This window comes from Corella eumyota, chromosome 1 (assembly GCF_963082875.1).
Source record: "Corella eumyota chromosome 1, kaCorEumy4.1, whole genome shotgun sequence".
NCBI lineage: Eukaryota > Metazoa > Chordata > Ascidiacea > Phlebobranchia > Corellidae > Corella > Corella eumyota.
Window position 1 is genome coordinate 16,992,028 of NC_137490.1, and position 17,289 is coordinate 17,009,316.

The following is a 17,289-nucleotide window of genomic DNA, read 5'->3' on the forward strand; positions in this document are numbered from 1 at the left end:
GTCAGAACCAAGGCCTAATCTATATTTTACATTTTAACTAAAAGCACAAAAAATGTATACTATACTCCAAACTTGTTTAAAAATTGTTTTAATTTAAATAAAAATTGCATATTTGATAAAGTTTATGTTTTTTATAATTAAAATAAAATATTAATTTAAAAATTTATTTATCGCTTGGGTAACTTTTGGTCACATAAACAGGGAAAGTACCCGTCGGTTATTTTTTGACTAGTTACTGTAAAAATTAGTGGCGATTATTAAACAACAAAATGATGTCGAGTATTATGTCAAAAACTTTAAACTACGCGGTAGATCGATTTCAGGGCAGAGAAGTTACACAAACAATTGACACTGACGAATTTATGAAGATTTTAACAGCACCCAAGAGCCAACAAAATTCGGTTGAAAATATTTGCAAGATCTTATCACTTATAAAGGACGATTTCGAGTCCTGCTCTGATCACCAGAAAAGAAAATACTTGTGTGCTATTATATATTGTTGCCAAGTTTATCGTGATGCTAAAATAAGTAACGTTTTGTCGCAATTTTTCACGTTAATTGTTGCGAATATGAAACGCTCTACTTCAATCGCCAGTAAACGAATTTCTTACACGGCGTTGGTTTCTATAATAGAATGCAACAACAATGAGCTAATATATCTATCTGTCAACACAATTTTAATGGACATTTCCTCAAAAGATGTTAGCGTAATTCGTTTATCATTACTCGTTGCTGCGCAAATAATTACTGTTGATCTTATCCCAGTGTTGTTGCCTATTGTGGAACGAAGAATAGTTCACTCTGATGTCAATGTTAGGATAAAAGCATATCAAGTTTTACACTGCATGTATAGAGTAGCACCTGAATTCATACATAACACTAAAGTGCATATAACAAAAGGATTGACTGATAAAAACCCAAGAGTTATGACAGCAGCAATACCGTATATTTATGATATTATAAAAGTAAGTGCGACCATACCATTCTTCTGAATTTTTTAACCAAGTTTTTTATTTTGTAATTTTCTTAATTTAGAAAAACTCCTCGCAACATTCCGACATTTCTTCCAAGATGATTTTCATTTTACATCAGATCTCAAAAGGAAATCTTCCTCCAGGGATGAACAGACATGGAATTCCTGCTCCGTGGCTCATTATTCAGATCCTCAAGATCGTGATGTTGTTGGAGGTGGAAGAGGATCATAAAAAGAAGCTGGAAGATGTTTTGATGGAAGTCATGAACAGAAGCCAGGCACTGACTTGAATCAAAGAATACAATTTTTAAATTTGACTTCAACTTATATCTAACAATAGACCATGTTCATAACAGTTTTAAAATCTTTTTCTAGCTTTCAAAACAGATGATTTCATTTGCTGTATTATCAGAATGTATTCACACAACCGTTGTTTTATTTTGCGAGGAAGACCCACTGTTTAAAATGTCAGAGGATATTTTGCCCTTGTTTTTGCAAAATCTACAACCCAATATTATGTTGGCAGGTGGAGAGGCTCTACTATATATAAACATGAATATCTTAATTTTCAAAATGTTTTTTTTAAAAAAAAATGTATCAAATTTTTAGGTTTGGAATTATTGACTCAGCTATCCAAGATTAATGTTAAATATTGTTCAAGGTACCAAGACCTTATTATTAACTGTTTAGAACATAATGACATCACTATTAAGAGACAGGTAATTTGTATTATTCTAGTAATATATTTTTTAAATCAATATTTATAAAATTGTTTTAGTTTTTGTAATTAATCAAAATCTATTCTTTTCAGACTTTGGTTTTACTGGAATCTTTGGTAAATGAAAACAACTATAAAATTGTCATTGACCAAATGATTAAACATCTACAAAAAAACGACAAATATTTTGTGAAAAATTTCAGCAAAAAGATAACAATTGTTGTCGAAAAATATCCTTTTCATTCAAGTTTAAATATGTAAAACCTATATTTTATTGTTATCAAGTTATTTAAATTCTTAATGTGTTAAATATTTACATTTTCCCGAGACATAGATTGGATTTTAAGTACTTTTCACACCATACTAAATCAAGCTGGGGAAAATATTAGTGAAATAGTTTCACAAAGGATTTTTGCTGTTTTAAATCAAGGTGTGTAAATAAAAGCGTGTTTTATTTTAAAAAATATTAGTGACCCGATTTTTAAAATAATAAAAAACATTATTGTAATAAAATTCGTAAGTCAAACCAATAGTTATGGTTTCGTGGTTATACAAATTGTAAATTATTACCATTTTTAGCAACCAATGAGATTAAAAACCTCGAAGTCAAAAGATGTTTAAATTTAATGAAGAACCCGTTATTGCCAACTCATTTTCAGCTTTTACTTTCAGTAAGTTAAGTAAAAAGAACTAAACTAAATATACTTTTAGGTATGTAAAAATACCTGAAAAATAATTTTTTTGTTTCTTTTTTTATAAAGATTGTAAGTGAATATTGTCAAACCTCTGATGCAGATTTTGATTCAATTATCGAAAGTTTTCTTGCGCAATATTCACAACAAAAAGTAAGTCTCTGCTTTACATCCAATAGTTGTTTTTTATTAATTTTAAAATAATTATATATACTTGTAAATTTTTCAGGTAAAGGATAATGAAATGAGCTTAACTTTAATATTAGCAATCACTCGCTTATGTTCAATATTACCATGTGATAATAAAGTTATGGACAAAATATTAAACACAATAGACCCTTATTCCACACCAACAATATATCAGGTAATTTCAATTAAAAAATTCTCTTTACTTTGCTCTAATAGATTTTTATTTAGTATTGTTTTTAGAGTGTTTCAGAACTCCATGCTCTTCTTGAAAACAAAACTGTTTCTGATACTCTTAAAAACATCAACTATAAAAATTTTGAGGTGAATATTGGCAATCAATTTCGCATTTTTATTTTATAAATTGTAAAGTAATTTTTTAACAAATTTATAACATTCTTTTTTTCAGTTTGACAAAGACATGTCATTTCTTGAATCTTTTGTTAACCAATCAAAACAAGAACAATCTGACAACATCCAGGAAGATGAGGATCAAGAAGAGGAGGAAGAGTTAGTTGTAGTGGAGAAATCTGATTTTAAATTCCAACCTTATGAAGCTAATTTCAACCAACGAGGAGTTGTCAAAAATAAGGAACAATTTCTGGCATCGGTCATGCATGACAACAGTGGGGATAAATCAACACCAGAAAAAGTCCCTCCAAGTTTCTTGTCAAGAAAGGTCGAAACTAAAACTGAAGTAGTGTGGGGTAAAGAGGGTTATTTAAAGGGTAAGTCATCAGATTTAACCCCATCAAAGGTGTCCACCATTGTTAAAACAGAACCCGATGAGGACAAAGTCAAATTATCACAGGCCCTATTCGGGGATATAGCCTCACCTAGTGTGCAGGGAAACACCGCCCACCATCGACCCTCACTTAATCAAGCGTTACTTAATTTATCAGCTGTTGCCAAAACATCTCAGGAGGATCACGAGATTTTGGATGCAATGAACAACATGATTATGACATCACAATCAGGCAGTGATGTCACTGCCCATGATTCAGAGTAATTTTTTTAATATTCTGAAAAAAATGTGATATGCATTAAAAAAAAAAAGTATGTCATTTATATATATATATATAAATTATTTAGATAAAATTTCAAAACATATTTATTCTCTTTATTAACAAATCTTTAAACTTAAATTTGAACTTACCTTATATAGTGTGCAATCATTTTGTTGTAAAAGCCTTAATATTGCTGGTGCCTTTACTCTAAGTTTTCTTGTCTTCCCTCTATCTGTTTATTACACCATCATAAACATCAATTTAAAGTAACAGGGCTTCAAATTTTTGATTTAATCATTTGGTGATTTTTTTTTAATAATAAATACTCCAGAATTACATTAAACTTGTATTTATTGAAATTATGCGACGTGTAAAATACATGTTTATTTGTAAGAAATCAACGGGTTAAACAAACTTGTACAAGAATTACGAAAACATTTAAAATTATTTCGTTGTGAATTAGCTTGACAAAATTAGTTTTTTTTTATAATTAGCGATTGTCGCATGAGCCTTTACATTAGAAATCATTATGTACACTACTTGAAAATAAAGCAGAACAATGAACAATAAAAGTGGAATAAGAGAAATATAGGCACTGAAAATATGTGATCAGTTTTCAATATATTAACTTTTTAAAATAACATGCAAGCAAGGCTATAGCAAAGCAGTACTTATTCGGTATTCAGTTAAACTACAATCTGACAGAGATGTATAGGTTGTCATTATATGGTGCAGTAAATATTTTGATTTGCTTTATGCTAGCATATTACAGCAAAAATATGCACAATAAATTAAGTAGCTAAGCCTACTAATCAAAAAGTCACTTTTTAAGTTAAGTGACTTGACATTCGAAAGACAATTTTGCAACATATTAAGCCTTTAATATAATAATAATAATTCCCAATAAGAGACACTAGACAAACAAAACAATTAAAAAAATTATTTACAATTATTTGCTACTGGACGGCAGCTGTTTTATTGTTAAATATTGGTATATAAAGCAGTATATCGTTAGCATGAGTATATTTTCACCAATTAAGCACCATTTTTTAATATTAATAAAAACTCGTTAGAATCTGTACATTTTTTACAATTTTGTTTATCAGGCTAATGGTTTGTGTAATATACTGGCAGTCGCTTGGCAGTTGATTCTGTAATATTGCTCATTCTTATATCAACAAAAACTCATTATCAACTTATAAAAATTCTAAATAGTTTTTTTTTAACTTTTTATCCTTAAATCAGTCAAAAAATTTATATTTTTCCTGGCATTTGAATCCAATAAAAAAAATTCTTGAATTTCTAACGAAGAGGTTTTAAAGCATTAGGATCCCAGGCACGGACATCGTTAAGAGCTTGGTTTAAGCTTTCAATCCAAACTACCCTTTCTTCTTTTGTATCTGCTGCTAACCAATACCTAAAAATATTACAGAACTTCATCAAAACAAAGCAAAAAAATTGAATAATTATTATTCAAACTGTTTTTTTTGATTTTTATTTTAATAAATAGTTGTAAAAAAATATGCCAATTCTTTTTATTCAATATTTACACCCAATTTCTTGAACATACTTATTAAATATTAACTTACTTGGTGGTAATAACTGAACCGGTGTCTTGTGAGATAAGATTATCACAGTCTCCTTGTCTTCTTGGTCTCATTGTTCGAATCTCAAAAGTGTTTGGTCGAGCGCACATTATTCTGCCCACCATGCTTATTTCACGACTAATACACTCACTCACTTTCAGTTGACTGAGTGGTTCCTTAATTGGGAAAAATTGGATCGAGGTTTGGAATATGTCTACTTTACAGTTGTTAAAATATTTTAAAAACCATAAAAGTTATAAGAGATTTAACAAAAATTGTAAAGGTAACATATATTAACTATCTGGACTATAAAAAATTAAAAACTGTCATAAGACGTATTATTATTCCTTTCATTTATTAATTATTAGGGTAAGGCTAGGATATATATAGATTTAGAGTAATTTAGAGTATGTACATATCTTTAAAAAAACAATATGATACAAAACATAATATATCATGTTTACATTAGAAGCGGGTTTTAAATTTTACCTTATTTTTCTCATCATCTGGATATGTCCATGAATATAGAACCCCTTGATTTAAGTAACACCATCTTCTGTGCCACGCCCCCAATCCTCCCACATCATTAAACATTGTCTGTTAAAAAAATCATTTTAAAGTGAAAAAATCGAACTTTAAAATCACTTTGTCATGATAATTACGTAACTAAAATTAGTCATTTAAAAATGCACTTTTCTAGAACTTACCAGAAATCCTCTTTGTTCAACATTAGATTGAAAATTTGTTTCAAAATTACAAACAAGTTGACCAGATATAGGTGACATAAATGGGACCTAGAAAATAAATTTGTTACATTTTAACTCTAAAATTTAAGTTTTTAAAAAAAAAAAATCTATTAAATTATTTACCTAATAAAATTCATATGCAAAAAAATTTTCTTTTAAATACAAACCTTTTCTAGGCCAAATTTATTTTGTTTAACTTCTCCAAGTTTAATGGCAACACTGCCGATAAGTGAGAAGTTACTGATGCGTATCGCATTTGGACCCCCGGGGCTTGCTTGGTGGTTCGAGACACGGCGATGAGCCCCTCTAGCTTTGTTTTTTCTTGGGGTCAGTGACTAAAAATAAAAAAATTAGAAAAAAATATAAAAAATTTATTGAACCTATTTTATTTATCTGAAGACTTACAAAATGAAAGTCACTGCACAATTAACCTGATTTACTAACTAACATATAACCATCCAAAAAGAATTTAAATTTATCCCTAACAAATCATAAAAGTTTACTAACATCACTAACAACTGTTGGAGTTTCTAATTTGTTTAAAGTATAACTCTGTGCAGTGCCTCTAACTTGATTTACTTTCGCTTTGGTTTTTTGAAAAACTTTCTCTAACTTTTTGCTCGTGGTTGTCTAATAGTTGTTCAAACATTTAACGTTATATTTTTCGGAGCCAATGAATTGAGCACATTTTTTTATTGTGTCAAAAAAAATTTTTAAAAATACATTAGAGTGATGAATAAAATCAATATTACCTTGTGTAGAATTCCGGATAATTTTCCCTTTGATTTTTCTTGGTTTGGAACTCCATCAGCTCTTGAACGATGGTTCTTTAAATTAAACAAAATTTATTTTAATTAATATATTAGTAAATTGTATCGTTTATAAATTTTTTTACTAAGCTTATATATTTTTTTACTAATCAATTAAATATTATTTTAAAACATAAAATAATTAATTTTTTAACTTACCACACTATAAACTTCAATATCAATCTTAAAATTTGAGTCCAAATTTTTGAGTTCAAATTTATTCTTAAACACGAGTGAGTCGGCAGAAAGTGACTCATGAGTTGAAGCAAGATGAGTCGCCATAATATTCCGAGCTCCACATCGAACGAGGATAAAGTAATAATGGCCTCGAATCTCACCTAGTGGTCAAAAAATAAAAATAAAATAAATTTTCAGGACTTTAAAAAAATTAAAGAAATATTTTTTTTTATTTTTCTTTAAAAAATACTCAAATTAAAATAAACTCACCTCCATCTTTTTTGCTTGCCATTGAGAATATGTACTCAGTCCTGAGTGGAAGTTTGATGTCACTCAAACTTATACTACCCTTACATGCCTTTGAGTTAATTGTTGGGGGTTTATTTTTGATTGCTTGAATCTCAGATAGAAGAGCGAGTCTTTTTTCACCTTGGATTTAACAAATTTTTTAAGAAAATATTGTTAGGTATAAAAATATGTTTGTATTATGTATATAAAATAAATGGTGCCGGTAAACAAAATTTATTTTAAAGTTCTATAAGACTTGTATGGACTAAAAATTATTAAAAGATTGGAGAGAAAATGTTAGTGTTATGTTATAGTTTTTCGCAATTTTGTAAGAGATGTATATAGCACGTAAGTATGGTTGACCATAAATGCCTTAAGAACCTTTAAAAGATGTCTGTGGTACACACAATTTTATTTAAAAAAATACTGGAAAATGATTAACATAAAAAACCAGGTTACCATATTTTTTTGTGTGACGTAGTAAATGTTTACAAGCTAGTACTTTCTACGTCATCACAAATAGCGCTTCCCTTTTTTTAAATTAATTTTAATTTTAAAAGTTGTATAACTTGAAAAGTAGGTGAAATTATTTAAAGTTAAAACCACTTTTGTGTTCAGTGACACCAACTTTATTAATTTTTGAGTATAAAAATATTGCAAATACAGGACTTTAAGCTTTAATACTTACTTGCAATTAGCAATAATTTTTCTGCTTCCAATTCAGTGATCGATCCCTTTCCATGCTGAGCATCGTAACAACAATTTAACGCTGCACTGGCTTGTTGTATAACTCTCTGTTGTTGTTGAACTTGTAACATCATTTCGGCAACCTGTTCCTATAAAACATGTAAGTTTTTTGTGTTTATTATGTATGTGAATATTAGACCTATTATTAAGTTGGGTAATGAACAATATAGAAAGTTAGAATTGAATTAAAATACCTTAACAGTAGAAGGTTGATGGGTGGGGGACTTTAGACTGCTCATACTTTCTTTTCGAACCACTTTTTCGAGTTGCCTGTTTAAACAAAAGTAAAAATCACTTGAAATATTTAAAACATTCGAAACTACAAAAATAAAGGTTCCAGCAAATTTCCTAATTTTATTAGTAAAACAAAGCAAACTTGAAACTAATCTTTTTTTTCTTAAAAATCTATAGAAAAAAATAATCTGCCACCTTGTAGATTTTCTTTGTGTTCTGTAAGAATCAAGAGTGAATACTGGATATGATTGAACTGGTTGATCTTTCATGGAAGCGAGGGATTCGGTGGAGTTGGATCGAGCGAGAGGTCTTCTACATCGGGATGCATTTATTTGTCTTGTGTCTTCTGCCTCATTGCAAGTTTGATTTCTCTGTAAGTTTATTTCATCATTTAAAGAAATTTTCGTATTTTGTATTTAATTTAAAGTTTTATTAAAAAAACAAACTAAATAAAATATATTACAATTTGTTAAAAAAGGGAGCAGGCTATGCAAAAAGACTTTTTGCAAAATAAATAAATATTTAAAAGTTTTTTGTTTCAAGTTCCAAAAAACATTTAATTTCTTTTTTTACAAACCGTGGTCAGTTCGGTTCTAATCTCCTGCCTGCTCTTCTGCCTTGTGAGTGATCCAGATGCCATAACCACATCCAAAAGAGGGGATTCTGCTCTCGAAGGACTTCCCAGCTCCTCCTCAACTTCCTCCATTCCATCAAAGAGCTCGTCGATGAGGTCACTCTCATCTTGCTCCTGCTGAGCAGAGATTTCACCGATTTCGTCCTCATCATTGTTGTCATCAGCTTTGTTCAGATAAAATATTTTAAATTTAATAATTTTTTTATATTTCTAAAGCCAATTATTAAAGTTAATTATATACATACAAACTACTAACTAACATAACATTACCATTACCAATATCAATCAATATATCTAAAATATAACAATTTCTTCTAGCCAACATCTAAACTTAGAATAAAGCAATGCAAAGCGGTAAAAACTAAAATTTTAAAACTGACAAAATAAAAAAAAACTAAACTCAAGCTTTAGAATATGCTACAAAAAGTTTTTTAAAATTAGGAAAAAAGATGTTATACTAAAAAATAAATATTCTAACGTGGAAGTACAATTTTTTATGGGTCTATGCCAAAGCATAAACTAAAAAAAAAAACTTAAGCTACTGGTACATTTAAAGCCTTTAAAACCTGAAAGCAAATTTTTAAATTCCTCGTCCATGGAAATCATACTTGAATTTATACTGCAATCTGCTGTGTTATTTAAACTATCTTGTGCCGAGTAATCACATGAACTGGCTTCAATTTCAGATTGGTCTGTCATAAATTCTGTCACATGTTTGTTGATTAATTGTTTATCTGCCTTTCTTATGTTCAATTTAATGTTAATAGCAGGAAATGAACTTCATTTAAGAAAATCCCAAAAACATACAAATTTTTAAATTAATCCTCAACTTAATTAAATATATTTTACTAAAAACTAGTCTTTTAAAATCGTTAAATTAAAAATTAAAAAATACAGAAAATTATTTAGGAAATCTTACCTTCATCTTTCTCCTCCCCGACTTCCTCATCATCCATCATACTGTCTCCATAAGAGATTGTTGATCCCTCCAAATCCTCATCCGAGTCCTCTTCTTCATCCTGGCTTCCTGAAACATTGTTCTGATCACTACCCTTGATTCCGTGAGCAGTTTGTTCTTCTGGGTTGTCTTCTACTAGGCTATTCTCCATTGAAGAATTTTCATCTTGTTGATTTAAATTGTTATCCTCTGATGGTTGAACGGTAATATGTGGAAAGTCTAATAATAAACAATATCTACGGTTATACTTCTGCCAAATATAAAATATTTAAGGGTTTAAGGATTAGTTTAAGCCTTTAGAAAATAGATTTAAACACAAAAATCTTCAAATTTTTATATATTATGAATATTGTTTAAATTTTAATAATATTTTTTTAGAATTAAAATTGAAATTGCTGTTTACCTTTTTGTGGGGAGTTGTTAGAAATAATGGAAATTGGATCGGTTACAGCCATTTCTTCATTTTCACTTTCCTTAAATCAATTTACAGTTTTATTTACTTATGTTAAATTGTAAATATTTTGCCTGAAAATTAAACTGTAAATATTTTGTCTTGTAAAGCAACTTACTACTACCTCTTTGTATTGCACTTTTTAAACACTTAATCCCAAAACAATAATTTTGTGTGGTATAAATTTACAAATCACTAAAGCCTATTAAAGACTAGCCAAAAGTGTAAACAAAAACCTTACAAATTGTTATTCATTAATAACATTAAGCTTAACTTTTATTACATTTAGTAAAAGCTGGAAACTACTATCCCTTAAAAGAGAAAACATATTTATGCGCATAATTGCTTCCTGTATCAAACTTACAAATTTTTATCGTTTAATAATACAAAATCACTAATTACATTTATAATAGTTTAAATTTCATTGTACATTTACTAAATCTATACCTAAACCCTTAATCACATGATTACATTTTATCACTTATTGTTTTTTTATTTAAAAATTTTTTAAAGTTTTTAAATTTTTTTTTGCAATTTAAAAAAAAACTGAATGTTATGTAAATGGCCTAATTTTTACTAAATTTAAGATAGCCTTCCAGTCAACATATATATATAACATTTAATTTTTCCAGTTATTTAAATACTGCAGCCTTTAAAAACAGGTAGGCCTATAAAACTAGTTCACACGAACAAGCTACATAAACTTTCTAAAAAGATAGACTGTGCCAAAATTATTTACATCAAAATGATAATTATTATTGTAATACGAATTCTTGAATACAATCGTGACAAAAAAATAAATCAATTGATAAATAGTTTTATTTCCCTTAAAATGACATTAATTTCTAGGAAACATATTGTTGGCATATGTGGTTTTCTACATGCATATAAATAGCTCTGCTTTTTTTTGAAACAATGTAGCATAGTATGACTAATATTTTGTTTTTATCGCCTTTTTTTAAAAACTTATTATGTTGCGGTAGTTTTACTTTAAAAAAAATATAACTTTTAAATAAAATTATTTTTGTTTATAAACAAACACAAAAAAACTACATAAATAAATATATAAAATTTTATTCTTAAAACCTTTCTTTTTAAATATATTTTTTCTAAATGCTATTATACTTAGCCTACTGCCTTATAATTTATTGTTAAATCTGGAATGTATACTGAAACGTATTCAAACGTATTCAAAACTAAAATTTTTTTTTATTGAATAAATAATAATAATTTACTATTTCATTTCAATTAATGTTTTTATGCGAGCACGAAAATTAAGTAGTGGCTTGGTATGTTAAATAATGTAGAAAGTAGTAATTATGTGGTAAATTACTATGCTGGATAAGATAATCATATAAATTTATACTGACAATGAAGTGATAGATTTTGATATACACCAGGGGTTAAACATTTTTAAGAACAGCAAGTAAGTTGCTGGAACAAAAATAATTAAAAAAAATTTTATTATCGAAAAAACAAAAAACTATTTAAACATGATACATAAGCTTCATGTTTAAATTGTTTTTTAAGCTTGTTACTTAATTTATACATCTAAATTTTATTGCAATATTCTGTATTTTACAAAGCACTGTTCCACAAACCTCTTAATAACTCTCTACTGACATCTCTTAGATAAGAAATAAAATGTGATAAAAAAGCTAAACTGCGTAAGTGCCATAAAGTACTTCAAGATGATATTACACTTATGTCTCTCTATTTATATATATATGGAATGGATTTTTCGTTTTTTAAGTAAAATATAAAAAATAATGTTACCTGATCACTGTTAAAAGAATTATCTTCTTCTTCATCTTTTAAATTATTTAATTCTTTTTGTCGTTCGGTGAGTTTGCTGTCCACACCATTTTGCTAAAAAATTTAAATAAAAATTTAAAAAATAACCTGAAGGCATTAATACAGTACAATAATGCCAAGATATTTAAACATACTGGTCAACAAAATTAAATTAACTAAAGGTGTTTTAAAAATCAATATGACAAAAAAGTAATACAAAATACAGTAGAATTATTGTAAGTTCACATTACCTGGAGTTCCAATACACGTTGTTGTAAACTTTTATTAGTGGGTGTTACTTGGTGGCTGGAAGGTTGTTTGCATGAACTTATTGTAATTTTATCTTTGTTCAGTTTTCCCTGAACTTCAGTGGTAATCCTAAAAAAATTAGAGTTAGCAAAGTTCTGCTTTTTAGCATAAATATTTTTTTAAATAAAATTTGTTATTTTTTTAAATGCAATTTTTATACTAGGAATCAAGCAGATTTTATCAACAGTATAAATGGAATTATATTTTAAAAAACTACTAATCAAAGCTTTTAGAACCTTAGGGCATGTTAATAATGTGGTATCATAAGCTTCATATAATTACTTTTTTACAGCTACAGAGCCCATGCTAAAAAAATGAAACTCTTTACTAAGTTGGTGATAAAAACAACTTTATTAAATTAAGTAAACAGAAAATACAGTTAATCAAGTTAACACAGGCCCTAAAAAAACCTATGGACTAATTAACCTACTTTTTTACAGGAAAACAAACACATGTAAATGGAAATTGGATTAATCTAAGCTGAAATCAAAACAACAACAATATGCTACAGAAATGCAGACTAATACCATAAAGAACTAATTTTAATTAGATTGAGTCTATTTTATTTATTGTTCAGACTTTTAATATTAATTACCTGACAGGGGTTCTTAGTATTTGTTCGTTTTGTTTAACCAAATTGGATTTCTTGCCAGCAAATTGGGCCAATGTTTCAATGGAGAGCGAAACTCTCTTGGAAACATTTTTGGTGACTGCTTGTTTCTCTACTGGACTTTCCTTAAAAATGTGATTTAAAAAAACATATGTTACTTTTGAGTAAAAAAAAAATTTGCAAAGATTGCCAAACTTATTTTTCTGCCAGTAGCAAAGTAAAAGGCGAATTTATTTTTAATCTAAGTCAATTTATAACACTTCACCTCTTTGTTGTAAATATCACTCTCGTATATTTGGCTCATTGGAGTTTTTCTTCCGGTAGGGGGTTTCCACTGTTTTACTTTCTCTGGGCTAAATTAGATAAAAATAATTATTACACAAATCAATTTTAATATTTTTAATTATAGTTTTCAAAAAAGAGCATTTTTACAGTAAAAACTAATAAAACATCTATTGGTAAAAAAACTTACAGAAAGAAAGGTAAGATTTTTAAATAAAAATTAACAAATAATTTACCTTTGTTTTTTAACTGGATGAGATAAATCATCTTCTCTCTCATTTATCTCTTGTGCCAATGCCGCAAATTTTGCCTTTCTTTCTGCATTTATTTTTCTTTGGGGGGTGTTTGGGGTGGGTAAAACCACTGGGGGTGACTCATGAAAGTCTGGGGTCAAAACAGAATCAAAATCAACTTCATCGCCTTTGTCTATTGTAAAAATTTTTTTTTTTAATTTTAAGTTATCAATTTTGTGTACAACATAGTAAAATTTTTTGATAACTTTTTGCTTTAAAATATGTTAAGGTAACTACCAGCCGCTTCCCACTGCATTCTTTTATCCAACAACCTTTTCATTCGATCTCCAATTGTTGATCCTTTAGCTTAACATATGTACATTTATTAAATTATTTTTATTTGGTTTAACCATAATCACATTACTTAAATGCCTATTAAATCTCTACTAATTTACAAATTTTTTTTTTAAATGGTATTAATGTTGTTTATTTATAAATCAATAAATATATTTAGATTAAATTTGATAATCCTGCAATCTACCTAACACTAAAACACAACATGCTTTTAATTTAATAATATAGTTAAGCATAACCACAATTACAATTGAAATATAAACAAATAAATGTACCCTGTTTCGCTGGCTTCAAATTACTCTCTGATGATGCGGTATTATTTCCTATGACCTCATGTTCTTGCGCGGGCTCAGTGTTTAAAATCAAACGAGAGCGCTTGTTTGGTGATTCAATCTGGCTACCAGCTGAAATTTAAATAATTAATACAAATATATTAAAAATAAAAAAAGAACAGAAAAAAAGTTGGCTACATAAATTAAAAAAAAAAAAAAAGTTTAATATTTAAGGTAGCAAAAGTTTTAAATCTTTAAAATAATTTAAGTTTTGCAATGAAGAATAATTTAAACTTGTATTCTGTATTTTTAATGCCTTAAGTTTACTTAACCGTAAATAACTATTTGAAATGGTAAACATTTGCAAGAATTTAAATAACAATCGTTATATATATATATACTTTTATTTTAAGGTATTAAATTTTTATTTGACTAACATTTTTGTTTTATAATTACACACTGATATATATTTAGCTCAAATAAAATTTTTGAAAATGAAGTATGATGAAATCTTACCATCTTTTTGTGGAATTTCTTTATTTTCTGTCACTTTTACCGCATCAGAAATATTTTCATTTTTTTCCTCCAACGGTCTCTTTTTTCTTGCTGATAAATCTTGAGTTTTCGAGCGCAACGCTTCAGCGCGATTTTGTGTCCTCTCTAGCAATTTCTTAAAATAATAAATTTTTAAACTATTAAATGAAACATTTTTTTCGCAAATGTTTAAAAAAAATAATCCATGTGAAAAAAAATTGTTAATATTCTATTTAAAAAAATAATTGCCTTAAGTCTAAGCAAAAAATGTTTTTTTTTTGACAAAACCATGTTAAATTTTATATAAAAAATACCTTCGTGAAATTATCCATTTCTGCAGACATATTTCTTTTTCAAAAACAAACAAATAAATTGCACTTTTATATTTTAATTAATTTTTTATCTGTAAATGTTCTGTTGATAAATATATTAAAAGCTGATAAAAAGGTTAACACATTAACATTTTTATAAAAGCTTTTTAAACGTTGATGTCTAATGGCAAAGTGTCTAAATCTGAATCTCAGTAATCTCAAAATCTGATATTGCTTAAAAAAAGAAATTAAACTGACAAATCAGCAATTTTATGTTTACTTTTAATTTCAAACGCCAATCTTAGGTTGTCTAACATATGTAACTTCACACAAATTTAAATAAAACTGAATAACCACATGATCTTCGCCCTTGTTTATGAACTTATTTGGACAAAGAAAGACTTTAATTCGTATTTCCGCAACCGACCAATCATTCGCGCTGGTTTTTCAAAATGAATTAAACAGAAGTTATAACCGCTTCGTAAAAAATATTTATGTCACGACTCTGGTTACGTAAAAGAAATAAAATTTTAATTATAAAAATATCATATATATACTAAATCAACTTATTTAAAAAAATTAAATTAAAAAATTGCTAATTAAAACATGGTGGCAAAACAGAAAATTGCGCACAACTATCAGTAATTTTTTTTAAATTTTTGCTTGACATATCCACCAACCAACGTGAGAGTATCTTATATAAAGTACACAATATCACCAACCAAACCGTGTAAAATTTTGTATTTAATTTAACTTCATCAAAAATCCATAATAAGTGACTTATTTATTTTGTTTGTATTGTAATTCAATCACCATCTGGCACAAAATAGTAGATAAACTTTAACTCTTTTACATCAATGATTAGGGTTTGCAAAAATGATAATAATATATACATAGTAAGTGTAAACTATTTTTTAATATTTTTTAAAGGAGCCATAACTTTAATACTTAGAATGCTGCACAATTCCCATAGCAAAATTTATAATCAAGAAACTCCATTGTAAATTATGTATTTGTAATTATTAAGTTTGATATAAATTTATCTAGAATATAAATTGATAAGAATTCAAATAAAACAAAATTACTGTTTTATTTTAAATTTACAAAAACTTAAAACGATACATCAAAATTATTCAGCTATTTCTTCTATTTCTGCTTTTATGTCTTGAACCCTCCCAAAACAATCCCTTATGCGTTCTATACAATTGCGTGCTTTTTGTACTTTCTTCACCGCTTCTTTAACTTGTTCTGTTGTGTTTTTTTCTATATAGAATAAAAAATAAATCTTTGTTAAACTAACTAGGGTGACATATTTTTTCATATTTATTTACTACACGACTAAAAATTGCGTTGTAAAAACTTATTTTAAAAATAGTAAAAATTATTTTTAGTGAATAAAAGATAAACATACCACCAGGTTGTGTCGTTACAATTCGTTGATTGCAAGTAGGGCAGGTTTCTGGTTCGACTGATCCTGAAATTTAAAATCATTTGTTTTAATAAAAAACCCAAATAAATTTAAAATCTTTTAAATAGTTATTTTTTGGTTAATAAAGTAAATCTTTGTTAAACTAACAAATTAAATTAAAAAAAACTAATTTAAGTGTTTTATTTAGGATAAAAAATTAGACTTTAAGATTAAAAACAGTTTTGGAACTTTTGTAAAGATACATCTATAAATAATAAAATCCTTAAAAAATATATTTATTTTCTAAACCATAAAACTTTATTTTTTAAACAATAATACCTGGTTCTGTGGTAACGACCTTTAATTAAAAGAAGGAAATTTAATGTATTTAACGTGATAATATAAATTTACATTAGCTTTTGGGTTTATTTTTTACTTATTACCTTCCTGCGATAATTGATTTAAATCAGCCATGTTTGTATTGTCGAAAATTCTGTTGTTCATTTTAAGATTCTAGTGATCTTGTTATTTGTATATGAAAACAATATTTTAAAACTTTGCTTTATAAATTATTTTTATTGGAAGGCTGTTGATCTAAATAAAAAGTATTATTTGCATTGCTAGAAACGATTTAAAAGTTATCTTACAGCGCGAAGTAATTATATATCGATTCTTATTCGATCTTATACCCAAAACATTTTTAAACTTGTAGCCCATGCTAATTGCAGCAGCTATCCAAAATTGAGTAGACTATTTTTTTATGGTTAAAACATTGCAAGTCTTATCAGTCAAGGTAAGCAAAAAACTATGATAAGAAATGTTTATCCTATATGCTAATACTACTATATAAAAGAATAACGAAGTTTTATTTTTATGTCAATGTTTGGCTTTCAGTTAGGTTCATAGTTTACTGCACATTGTCAATAAAATAGTTAAATGTATAGCCTTGTAAAGATACAAAAAAAAACGTAACAAC

The 17,289-nt window shown here is 27.4% G+C and overlaps 2 protein-coding genes across 2 annotated transcripts; one reads left to right on the forward strand and one right to left on the reverse strand.

The window, feature by feature from the left end:
- Positions 1-272: 272 nt before the first annotated feature.
- LOC145755336 (AP-4 complex subunit epsilon-1-like) lies at positions 273-3,844 on the forward strand. Its single transcript, XM_082571563.1, has 11 exons — positions 273-965; positions 1,036-1,251; positions 1,349-1,499; positions 1,583-1,692; positions 1,785-1,921; positions 2,009-2,121; positions 2,271-2,362; positions 2,453-2,536; positions 2,613-2,747; positions 2,813-2,893; positions 2,979-3,844. The coding sequence occupies exons 1-11, from the start codon at positions 273-275 to the stop codon at positions 3,576-3,578; spliced, it is 2,412 nt and encodes an 803-aa protein (XP_082427689.1). The 3' UTR covers positions 3,579-3,844.
- Positions 3,845-3,952: 108 nt separating this feature from the next.
- Positions 3,953-15,010, reverse strand: LOC145751693 (uncharacterized). The gene is made up of 23 exons (XM_082567885.1): positions 14,909-15,010; positions 14,577-14,730; positions 14,064-14,192; positions 13,732-13,800; positions 13,438-13,627; positions 13,185-13,272; positions 12,905-13,044; positions 12,252-12,378; positions 11,983-12,075; positions 10,159-10,228; positions 9,717-9,974; positions 8,741-8,961; positions 8,359-8,534; positions 8,124-8,199; positions 7,871-8,018; positions 7,165-7,323; positions 6,877-7,055; positions 6,661-6,735; positions 6,076-6,243; positions 5,870-5,956; positions 5,652-5,759; positions 5,166-5,338; positions 3,953-4,993 (listed from the first exon to the last, which is right to left on the reverse strand). Exons 1-23 carry the CDS (start codon positions 14,936-14,938, stop codon positions 4,879-4,881), a joined length of 3,033 nt encoding a protein of 1,010 aa, XP_082424011.1. The 5' UTR covers positions 14,939-15,010; the 3' UTR covers positions 3,953-4,878.
- Between the last annotated feature and the right edge of the window lie 2,279 nt (positions 15,011-17,289).

Bases quoted from the DNA above. Each gene is read 5' to 3' on its own strand.
- LOC145755336 (XM_082571563.1), top strand. From the start codon at position 273: ATGTCGAGTATTATGTCAAAAACTTTAAACTACGCGGTAGATCGATTT. The intron at 1,922-2,008 runs ATATCCTTTTCA...TTAAATATTTAC, and splicing joins ATAACAATTGTTGTCGAAAA to ATTTTCCCGAGACATAGATT. The intron at 2,537-2,612 runs GTAAGTCTCTGC...TAAATTTTTCAG, and splicing joins CGCAATATTCACAACAAAAA to GTAAAGGATAATGAAATGAG.
- LOC145751693 (XM_082567885.1), bottom strand. From the start codon at position 14,938: ATGTCTGCAGAAATGGATAATTTCACGAAG. The intron at 8,200-8,358 runs GTGGCAGATTAT...TTGTTTAAACAG, and splicing joins ACACAAAGAAAATCTACAAG to GCAACTCGAAAAAGTGGTTC. The intron at 4,994-5,165 runs GTAAGTTAATAT...TAATATTTTTAG, and splicing joins GGTTCAGTTATTACCACCAA to GTATTGGTTAGCAGCAGATA.